The sequence below is a fragment of the Perna viridis genome, chromosome 7, assembly GCF_037379345.1.
Source record: "Perna viridis isolate PV_CMFRI_1.1 ecotype Kerala chromosome 7, ASM3737934v1, whole genome shotgun sequence".
Classification (NCBI taxonomy): Eukaryota; Metazoa; Mollusca; class Bivalvia; order Mytilida; family Mytilidae; genus Perna; species Perna viridis.
The window spans coordinates 36,266,986-36,279,352 of record NC_142451.1 but is presented as its reverse complement, the minus strand read 5'-3'; the positions used below and the strand labels follow the sequence as shown (position 1 = coordinate 36,279,352).

Here is a 12,367-nt window from a genome sequence, read left to right as displayed (position 1 = left end):
CATGTGGGAAATTCTCCCCTGTTGACACAGTCTCATGCAAACACAAATTTTTTTATGTGAAATGCCTATTTAGTATTTTTCCCAAAAAATATACCATTAGTATTAACATCAAAACAAAAAATCTTACATTTTTATGTGTGAGATTCTTAATTTTTCATTGGTTTTATGAGAGTCTTCCCCCAAATGTGGGAGGATAGACAAGTTTACAAGGATCTTACTGCTTTTTCCCACTCAAAAAGAGTGTTAACCCTTTAGAATGGATAATCTCCTGGAATGTGTATCCATATGACATTAAAGATCTTCTTGCACATCTATATCTGCTGCTCACTCATTACTTTTCATTGAATTCTATAGACTGATCTAGGAGTTGGACACAGTAAGGTATGACGACAAACCCAATACATCGGGGTGGGGAATAGAGTTTAAAAACACAAAAGCCTGATAATCTTGTGATGTCATTTATTTACAACATATATACCTATATAATAATTTACATGGAATGAGACTCAACTATACATCTTCCACAATATAAAAGTTTTTAGAAAATATTAAAGCACAGGACACAGAAAGGGCCTGTTATCCTAGAACTTTAAAATATACAGTTGAAAGATTTTTGCAAAACTAACCCTTAGATTTTTATGCTAAAACAATTAATGCTGTACAAACAATATCTTCTTTTATTAACCATTGCTTCATAAACTGGGAAAGGTAAAAACAAAAACTGGCTGACACTGAGGTTAATATTGCAAACTTCAAATTCTATTTGGTGTTGATGCTGTGGTATAACAAATCCTCTACTTCATAATGTACTAAGGGAAGACATTAAAACTATCATTGATTCCTACCAATCTCTAAAAGTGCTCCAATTTAAAATATTCCTGGAAGACAGAGAGTTTAAATAAATAAGGTTTTTTCATTAACATTATACTCCTAAATTCCATTGAAAGCATGTCTTTAAACTTATCAAAAAAAATTAATATAATATTGATATTAGCCCCCAGTTTTGGTTCAAAGAGCTCACACCATAGCTTGTGTTTGTTGTATAGACCTGCAGAATTTGTTGAATTCAGACAGGTGTGTTTGTTGTGTTGACCTGCTGAATTATGCAAGATTATGAAATGACTACTTAAAATAAGTCATTTTAAAATGAATTTACTGTAAGACTTCATCTGACTTAGCAACTACTGAACATAGCCATGTTTTTTTCAGAAACTCTTCTGATAAAAAATCTATGTTGGTGAATTACTTTTTTAAACTCATGCTGTTTCCAGAACTATAGATTTACAAAACCACTCAGTCTACTTTTCCCTACATACATAAGGATTATGGGGAGGTAACATCTGACTACAGTCATATACCTAAATAGCAGATTATTAAAAGTTAAAACTTATAAGTATGTTATAAATAAGTTAACATCATCAAACATATTCTTAACCTTAATCATTGTAAAGTATTTAAAGATGCGGAAAAAAATACATCACAGTGTGCAGCTTGATATGACCACAGAAGTCAAACCTTGAACAGTTGGGGCAAGTATAGATACAATATTCACAAAAAAATAATGCCAATCTTCTTTTTATGGTATAGAACTTTAATTCTATCCAGATATATCAATTTATACTAAAATTATCACATTAAAACCAAATGTCTTTGGGTGATGCAAATGACAACAGTGCCTTACCAAGTTTTGTGGTCATATATAAAAAAAAATCTGTACAGCTGAATCATCTTGCGCACCAACTGAACTGATATTTAGCTAGCCATTTACAAATACTCAATTCCTAAGAAAATACAATTATATGGCAGAGTCAGACTTAAACAAATATATAAACAAATTAAATAAACACATACATGCCCAACACAAGCATAAAACAAACATTAACATGTGCAGTGGCACAAAAAATAATCCTTTCAAAAGCATAAAAAGCATTCATACAGCAATCCAAGATGCACATAACCAACCAAAAGCAAAGATTAACTTAATGTGTTTTTATAATTCAAAACCTGGGCTTTTCCTGTAGAATTCCCTTCCAATTCATAAGAAAAGATCTAAAGAATTGGAGAAGGAAATATTTACCATTTTAAATTAACAGAAAAAAATGTTTACATTTATATCAGGAGTGGTATCAATTACAATGAAGAAAATTTTCGCTAAAAAATCTTTTAACCAATATTTTAGGAATGAATCAATACATCCAAAAAATATGAATGAAAAAAATCAAGAGCATTTTTAGAAAATAGTTTCAACAGGAAGCTGTATATGTTTTCAATCCTCGTGGCAAAATAAATTGTTTAATGTCATCAAATTTCAGTGAAGCTGTCACACATGGCAGGTCTTTTGTTTTGGTAGATCTACATATTAAAAATGTTTCAACATCAAAGTTTATTATTTGTTGGGGTTTAACTTCTGAGCAGCAATATTCATTTATTCAATACTCTGGGATTTTCTAAGCTTTAAGATAATGCCTGACTACCAAAGGCTAGCATTAAATTACAGGCGGAGGGGTTATAGCTTAGAACCCCCCCTTTTTTTTAAATATCTGGATCCGCCAACAGTAATCACCAAAACTATTATCTTACATTTTTGTAGTTCTATATGGACAAAGTAAAGATTTAACCAATGAAAAAACTAAAGAAAATGTATCTAAAACTTGAAAAAAAAAAAAAAAAAAATTTTATTGAGAAAGCCAAATTCATCAATGAAAGTGAAGTTCATGGAAATGAGAAATGAGATATGGAAACATTTCACAAACTTCATTTAATTATAAATGTAATATAAAAACCACTAACAACAACTATCAAATGTTTCAAATCTCCTAGCATACCAAATTAACAACTTCTGCCACATGCATACATTCACAAACAGAACACTTATGTTATTACATGAAAAAATATAATAAATTAAGGACCTAAAAATGTCTCAGATTCAACAATCTTCTATAAATAACATCGACAGAATCCTTTCTTCTTTAACATCTGTCAGGGAAACATTTCATTTTGTTTTAATGTAGTCTGTAGCACTTGATACTGATTTAATATTTGAATAAATAAGCTTTTAATGCTGTTTTTTAAAAATATCCTTTAAAAATATGGTCAGACATAAATTAAAAAAAAAAACAACCCAAAACCCAGCTATGTGCATTGTCAGTACATTTTTTTTGGAGACTCAAAATCCTTAAAATTGCACATGAAACAAAGACTGATAATCATTCAATGGGAAATGTTTTATTTATATTGGAAGGGGGACAACTCCGTTCTGTCATTAAAGTACATTTGTCCTTTTGTTCATTCTCTAAGATCTCCAATCTCCACACTTTTTTCTCAACAAAACTGCACTGAAGCTGAATGCCTTTTTTTTTCACTTCCCAAAGCAGAACAGCACCATTCATTACACTGTAATCCAATGATATAGAACAGATGACTATTCCATTCTAGGTATCTTGCCATTCCCATCTTGACAACAGACATTATCTTTGATTTCATGCCATAAGCACTTTATCTTTGGTCATGTATAAATGTTGTAAGAATATCACATATTTGCTGGAAATAGTTTATGGGAAAGCTGATATTTGTTTAAAAGCCTACATTAACAAGCTAAGCGCTATGACGTCTTTGCCCGTTTTTTGGGAGGGCCTAATGGTGGACTTTTTTGGCTTGCTAAAGCACGAAATGCATCAGCTATCAAATGCGGATGATTTTGTATTAAAGTCTTCCACCCTGTTGTTTCCATAATGTCTGTTGCATGGCTAAAATATAAGAGAAAAAATTCATTACATTTCCAAGTCTTTCTAGTCATGTTACACATTCAGCAAAGACTAAATTTAATGAATTTACCAAAATTGACAGGGATGCTTTTTCTTATCTCTTCTGAACTTTACAAGACAGTTGAACATAAAAAAGGAAAAGGAAAAAAAGGTTCTACCACTAAGTGAAATTTATATCATAATACTCAGTTGTATGATCAACTACCTTGATATCATGAATCCAAGTTAAGGTTTCTTTTTCAATTCAGTGATTTACATAAGGGGACTACCTAAGTTTTGTACATAAAGCTAACTTTAACAAAATGTATCACTAGTAAAATTGGCTTATAATACCATGACCCCATTATTAGCATTGGCTATGTGGTAGCATTTAAATACTAATGCAGGATTTAACTGGAATTATGGTGAAACTATTATCAATGCAAAAACTTGGCAAAAGAATTTCAGTAATAAATATTTGCTTGTTTACTTAAAAAGAAAGGCCAGAAAAAACCACCATGCAATATATCACTGCATCATTTTTGGAAAAATTGAAGTGTAAATCAGCTCGGACATGTACCGGTAAGTTGTCAAATATCAATACAAAATGGCAGATCATTCAAAAACATATTTGTTTGTTGTTGAAAGTACCATATGGATATTACTGTAAAGTATTTTAATTCATGGATACCAATTTTTGTGGATTAGGGAAGAAACACAAGTTCATGGATTCTTAAATTCGTGGTTTTGAGTTTTTAATATACAAATCAACAGAAATCTACTTTTCGTTGGGAACCTAATTTCATGGTTTGGCCTATCCACAAAAACCAAGAAAATTGATACCCAATGAACAAAAGTACTTTCACACTATGCAGATTATTGTATTTAATCAAAATATTTGTCTGGATCAATATCTAGCAGTGTAAATGCAATAACCCTATACCACATAGCAAGGAATTTTTGCTTTACATGTATTTGGAAGGTTTTGGGAATCAAAAAAAAAAAAAAAATAACAGTTTGCCAAATTCATACTAAGATGTATTACATAAAAGTTCCATTCCAATAAATCTGAAGACACCGAAAATAAAGACCACAAAAATTTAATACCCAAATTCATAAAGCGAATTGTGAAATATGGCACCCGCTAAAATTACTGGCTATATGTTATTACATGTTTATCAAATTTATGATGTACAATTATGCTACATACCTATTAATAAAGTCTATTGCATGTGTTTTGAGTTGGTCAGCACTATGTAAGTCAGCTAGCACCAAGACTTCACAAACATTATCTATATTTAAATTTGAACACAATGCCTCTTCACACATCACTTTTAATCTGTCTAAAGCATACTGGAAAGAAAAAAAACATTAAATGACTTTAACCAGTGTCTAAGTCTCATAAATTTAATTTTAACATGAAAAGCAAAAGCAAACTGCAGACTATTTTTGTTGTGAATCTTTTTTTTTTTTTTTAAAGTTGGATTATCTCCCCTGTTACATTTTAAAAGGTACCACTTCAGGTATTTTTTCATAAACCAAGAAATTCAAGAACACTTTTGATCTGTGGTCACTAAGATAATTAATCATGTACAATAAAACACTCCAAATTTACATGAATAAAACACTGGAGCCTCAGTTTCTTAAAAATAAAAATGAGTTAAATTAAATCATGCCTACAACACTCAACCTTCACAAATATAACCTTGTTTTAAAATTAATCAAGGTTGCAACCAGCCCTTTATTACAATTGTACATAATATGACTATAAACTAGAATAAAAATCTCAGAATATGCACAGCTCTACCGAAAATTAACCAGTCTTCGATGGATGTGCTTGTTAGTGTCAGAACACTGCTAAAATAGAGCTTGAGAATATCAGTGCCTTGCGTTGAAATTTTTGTTCTTCATTTAGATATCTGTAGTAAAAATGGCAATATCTTTGGGCTCTTTGTATAAATACCTTATCAGCAGCAGCTAACAAATCATCAGCCATTTTATCTAAATTTGGAGCTTTTCCTGTGTAAATGAACCGCAACATTTCTCTCATAACTTCATGGTCAACATCAGTAATTTCTACTCGATTCTGAAAAATACATATAATAATGTATTTGTTACATACTTAAGTAAATGTTTCTGTCAAAAACAGGTAAAATGGGAAAAGACAGAAACACGCACGTCACAAACCTACCGAACTGACAATATTATTTCACTCAAAGGAAGTTTTCTCTATTTAAAAAGACCATTATTTGATATCTACATCATTGGATTTGCTCAGAAATTTTTCAAAAGAATGTTAAAAAAATGAGGTTTTTGACAGAACTGTCTGCCCATGAAAAGTTCAAGCTTTTCTCCTTGATTCTGATGGTGCAAATAGTCAAATTAAACATTTTTGGTGGTTTACTTCATACCATGTTAAACCCACTGCTTGATTCTTACAGAGACTGACACTTTGAAAATGTATCTCTATATTTGTTATATCTGTAACTTATTGTGATTTAATTGAAGAATTTATTCTGTTTTCATACAGAATACTATTTTCTTTTATGTCTTTTTTTTTTTTTTTTAAGAGAATTATAGAATTTTTCTTCCTATAATGAAATGTCTTATTTTCAACCTTAGAGATAAAAACTCCTAAAAACTAAGATTAGAATTAGCTACCTTTTATTAAAATAATTTTCTGACATGGTGATACAAATGTACGACTTGTCCGACCTCCCCAAAGCTAAAGCTGCTATGTTGGTGATATATTTTAACCTTAGAAACTTGATAATGTGACAAATTATTACTCTCGAAGAATACTAATTTCAAAATACATGTATTGGAATTAACACATTGTATACAAAATTGAACCTTGATATTAAAATTCAAAGGTTATGAAAAGGTCAACCATGTGTCCTTTATTTTTAAGACCAACTAAATATCACATAAATGTCTCCTTACCACAAAAACAAAGAACTGATTTCATATGGTAATGACTAATACCCAAAAAGCCAAACCACAGGACAGATACAAGCAGACACTGTCTGAATAAACATTAATACAAAGTAAATTATTCAGTTTTTGCTACTGTATAATATGTAAATTTTTCATTTTTTCTGCTTCTTAATGAAGCACAATTGTCTTTCTATGATATTGGCCAAAAAGGTTTTACAGTGAAATCCTTGAGATGTGCAATTGAAGTATATATACATGTAATAAAGTAAAAAAATATTCCTAAAAAAATAAAAAATAAATATTATTTCATTGAAACTGAATAAAAAGCATGCTATACTAGGCCTCAACATCACAAGTTCTTTATAATTTCATGTTTATGGTAAGTTTTCAATTGATAATGTTTTAGGTTTCATTATTTACAAAGAAACTTAAAAATATATTGTCAACACTTATTTTAATATCTAGAAGCTAAACATTATTCAAATTTTATCATAAGATGTTCCTAAGTTTGTATCCACATTTCATGATAATAAAAAATGACATTCATTGCAAAATTTATAAATGGCAACATTAATATGTAAAAAAAACCTGTTTTTGCCTGTTTAAGTTTTTTTAAATTCATGATTTATCAACAATGACAAAAGTCACCAATATTTTATTTCTTCTGTTTATTTATACCTGTTTTCTTTCCTCCATTTCATGTTCAAACATTGCATTAAATACTGGAGATCTAGCTGTAATAAAAAAGAGTAAAAATATGTAAATATCTATATAAATAACTGTATGTTTTTTTTCTTTTAGCATTTACAACAGGAAAAAAGGATAAACAATGTATCTTATTAGAAAGCAATATTTACATGACTTAAATCTTGAGCTATAAAACAACTGTCACTATGCATTTGACAAAATACAAACTTTCACTATGTATTTGACAAGCAGCAAAAAATGCCAATTAGGATTTAAAATCACTGTTGTATGTGTAGTTTATGAGTTTTTTTATTATTTTTTATTTTTAAATCTTGAATGAGCTTGTTTCTTTCTCATGTGGTTTCTAAATTGTATCAATGATGCATAAGTTACATAGCTTCAAAGATATATTTTGTGTATCAGTTCAACAATAACAATTTAAACAATCTTGTATTTACATATCCCCACAGAAAAAAAAACAAACACACACCAAAATCCTGGAAAAGTACCCCAAAAAAACCCATTTAAATACAATGCTTGATGTTTTCATGAAAAAAAGTACTTTTTGGAACTGAGTAAGATAATATAGAGCCTGTTCTAGGTTGTAATATAAAACCTACAAATATTGTGTTTGTAAGAAGCTCAAGGAGTTCATTCAGAAAAAAACGTTTGTAATATTTTACCTGAATGTACTTATTTTTTCTTTAGTATAGTGCTCCTGTAAACTCTAGACCTTTTACTCAAACAGATGCTATGCATAATCAGCAATGTAAATGAAGCATATGGGTTTGTGTTTACGAGAAGGGGATTCCAAGAATTAAGCTGTAAAGATTTATCTTAGCAAATTAAAGAACAACTAAATAGAAAAGATAAAAAAATCCTTTTATTCAGCAAAGAATCATGATTGTTTGTAAAATTCATGTAATAAAAAACTTCCAGGGTTTTAAAGAAATCACCATTTCTGATGCCATTTTTAATAAGGCTGATTTTCTATTTAGACCAATTAACTACCACATTATGCACTTCAATGACAGAAACCTAGAAACTTTACAGCACTATCATTCAATATTCTTGCACTAAGATACCACAAAAAATATTGAATAATTTTCACAGTAATCTCCCTTAGAGCAATAAAAAAAAGTACTGAACCTGAATGATGATATGTTATTAAATGTTTCTTAATTTCTGTTGGAAAAAGTGAAGAAAGTTTGCATGAATTTGACAAATTGTTCAACTTGCAAAAACACCAGGCATTGTACTGTTATGTTTAATTGGATTTGTGACGCCAGAGAACACCTTTGATTACAAATAAGAAAGGTGTGTATGAAACTGCAACATATGTTGCACTAATAGTTGGATTATAATAAATAACTGAACGTTTTTAACAAAACAAACAAGAGTTTACATACTGATTGTATAATTGTATAGTCACATTCGAAACAGGATTAATTTTCTCGATGGCACAAAGAGGTCTTGTTTAATGATTTGTTGTAAAATGAACTGTCAAGGTGTTCAGCAAAACCTGTCTAAATCATACCCCTTTCAGACAGGTGTTCAGTTTACCTAAGATCAAAATACCTTTAAAGTAAGAAAAAGTGACTGTAAATAATGTGTTGTTAAAACAGGTTATTAGATTTTCCAGATTCAGTTTAGACAGGTATCACAGTAAAATACCAAATGTCAGTTTTGTTCTGCCATAACTAACCTGCTAATACTGCCTTATGGGCTTGAAATTCTCTTCCTCCAACACAAAGTGTTACATCACTAAACGATGACCTTTCAAAAAGACTGCCAAGATCATCACTTAATTTACACTCAGGAACTTTGACAGGGGTACAGTTGGACTGTCCCGAGACATTAACTGTATCTCCTACCACTGATACCTACAAAAAACAAGATCACATTAACCAATGAGTACACAGAGCCTAAATAAAGGAGCCTTGTGGCATTTTCAAGTGGTTCTTGGCAAAAAATGGTTATAACAAGGTTTAAATGGACTTTTCAACAATTTATCTTCATTGACAAAAAATATACTTTGTATTCATAAACAACAATATAATACTGTTGAATAAGTGATTGAAATTTTCAATAACGTGTTTTTTCAACTTTCATGGAAGATAAAAAAACATGAACTGTTATATAATTTTCTAGGTTCCTAACATAATTTTAATGAGGGATATTGAGACTAATGGAGTAAACTAATTTCTCATAATGTCTCCTTGTTTCAAGCTTAATTTTTGTATATCTTTGACGTAAGTGTTCTACCATATAGAAAGTTATTCAGTTACAAAAACATACATCATGGCAAAGTTCTGCTTTAATATTTGTGGTTTGGCAGAGTGTTAGTTGAATTGATATACAAACAGGACTCTAAACTGAATGTTTTAAAAGTTTCTGTAGGACTCAACTCAGCATTCTCATAATTCATTGATGGGTTAAATTGTACGATTCACTCACAAACTAAATTCATCAGTTTAAGAAAAAATGATCATATTTTACATGTTAGACAAATTATATAAAGTGAGTACAGTATTTAGTCTTTGAGATTCAAATAAAAAAAAAATTACTGGAATGCTTTGTTGTAATGAAGACCCTCATTGAAGGCATGTGAAATTGACAATCACTATTGCACATAAATATTTTTGATTTGAAGGATTTACCCTCAAATTTCTATCTACAATTCTCCAGCTATGTCTTGTTTCATAGCCTTTATCTCCCATGTTTTCAATAGAAGACCAACAAATGATGCTGTTGGTAAAGGGAACCCTAAACAAGTTTCCAAATTAATTCTTTTTTAACAGGCTTCAGTGACTATGAGTTTTTTCTCCTGGGCATTGACCCAGAATACTACCAGTACTTTAGATATCAGAAAAATTATTTTGTTATTATTGGATTTACTTTGATGGAATTTGTCTGGAATGGTTTGATATTGGAAATGAATTACACCTCTGACATTATGAATTTAACATACCTCACAGAAAATAGTTAATTTGTCGTCTGGTAATAAACCATTTTGTTCATCCATAAGAAAATCTCTTCTAATAAATTTTTTAAACCCCCAGTCTTTTCCCTGGACAAATCTGTAGGCTCTTTGACTCTCTATAAAACAGAATACAACATAAGTAATAAAGATCTTATATTTAGAACAATGAATGGTCAACCAAAAGTAGAATATTGTGGTGGTAGGGGGGAATAGGCAAGGAGGCTACTCCTTTGTTTTCCCTCTGACCCCCATTGTAACTTAGGTAAGGGAGTATGAAAATGAGCACATTATAAAGCAAATTTAAATGTGTTTATCAAATATCAAGTTTCTAAGATAATCAAACTTTAATTTCACATGTAGGCTTACAACTTACGGGTTAAGGTCAGGATACTGTCAACCCACTAATTTTCGCGAGCGATTTATTTTCATGACTTTTAAGAACGTAGAATTATCGCAAAAATAAAAAGTCATGAAAAAGCATACTCAGACACTATCTTTATTTTATTAAAAACACAAAAATAATTCTTGGCAAAATTAGCAAATGACAGCAAAACATGAAAGAAAGTAGTCACAAAAATATGTTGGTTTATAATAAGCAAAAAAGTAGATACGAATCAAATCAAATTCAAATTTTGGACCCACAGGACCTAAAATAAATGTAATGTTGTCTTTTACCAAATGAACTTAACAAAAAATTTAAAACATGAAGATTATTGATTCTATAGCTGTGTACTCCAAATCATTTTTATCTATTAATTTTAAAAAAATCTGTTTTAATGTGTTTTTATAGAATCTAACTTATTTATTTCAGCAACAATTTTTTCAGTTTCAAATATAAAATGTAAGTAAATTGTTTGATCTTTGCAAGTAGTAAGGTGGTGTGCTAAAAGTACACAAGACTATAAACTGATGGTAGGATAAAAGTACATATCCTACTCTCCAATTACTGTCAATCCCATGTGTGGGTCTACAAGATTTGATAACACTAATTAATTGGATCAAACTACCAGTATTTGAACTAAATTTAAATTTTATGTGGTCTCAATACTTAGTTTTCATGTTCCTGGATTTTATGAACATTTTGACTACTATTTACCGTTTTATTTCTAGGGTATGAACTTTGTTACTTTTAATTTCGATGTTCATGGATTTTATGAACATTTTGAATACTATTTACCAACTGTTTTATTTCTAGGATATGAACTTTGTTACTATTTATTTCGATGTTCATGGATTGTATGAACATTTTGACCACTATTTACCGTTTTATTTCTAGGGTATGAACTTTGTTACTTTTAATTTCGATGTTCATGGATTTTATGAACATTTTGAATACTATTTACCAAATGTTTTATTTCTAGGATATGAACATTGTTACCATTAATTTCCATATCAGACCAACACTCTGTTTGACATGTATTCTACCATGAAAGAATTTATTTGTTGTGACTTATTCAAGTCGGTTTACAATAAGAATGCCTTAATATAGGGTTACAGTAATATCAGCATATACATGAACCACAAAAGTCATGACTTTTAATTCAACCCATTTAAATTGTTCAAGAAATAAGCAATTTATACAATTTTTATGAAATACTTGACTAACTACCTTTTTGGCCTATTTATACTAAATGGCATGGGGATAACTCCTCAATCAAACCAAACATTCTTTTCATTTCTTGTTGTAGTTTTTGAAATAAAAATCCATCATTTAATACTCAAACCACGTGTCTGTGAAAGACAACACAGACAATTATGCAAAAATGTTGGGGTCAAATAAAAAATATTAACCTGAATCTTTTTTTAACTATCTAAATTTTAACCACAGAATTCAAAATCAGAGATCATTATTAATTAATAGAAAAGGGAAGAACAAGTTCTGAACTTTAAGATACAGAACCAGAATTTCATTTCTATGTTATGGTTGTTTTTGCTTGTATGTACTTAAGCTTTGTGAGTTTATATGACAATGAATTTGCATATGAAAAATTCCTTTTAATGAACTTGACTCATAGAA

General features: G+C 29.8%; 1 protein-coding gene across 3 annotated transcripts in view; it reads right to left on the bottom strand.

Moving 5' to 3' along the window:
- Positions 1-442: 442 nt before the first annotated feature.
- Positions 443-12,367, bottom strand: part of LOC148612491 (speckle-type POZ protein-like) — a 74,780-nt gene continuing 62,855 nt past the window's right edge. For all 3 annotated transcript variants that reach the window (XM_088593986.1, XM_088593984.1, XM_088593985.1), the window contains exons 5-10: positions 10,339-10,466; positions 9,073-9,250; positions 7,359-7,414; positions 5,707-5,829; positions 4,954-5,096; positions 443-3,746 (exon numbers count right to left, since the gene is read on the bottom strand). In XM_088593986.1, coding sequence (XP_088450112.1) covers positions 3,602-3,746; positions 4,954-5,096; positions 5,707-5,829; positions 7,359-7,414; positions 9,073-9,250; positions 10,339-10,466 — 773 coding nt within the window. In that variant the 3' untranslated portion in view covers positions 443-3,601. The remainder of the gene's footprint in view (positions 3,747-4,953; positions 5,097-5,706; positions 5,830-7,358; positions 7,415-9,072; positions 9,251-10,338; positions 10,467-12,367) is intronic.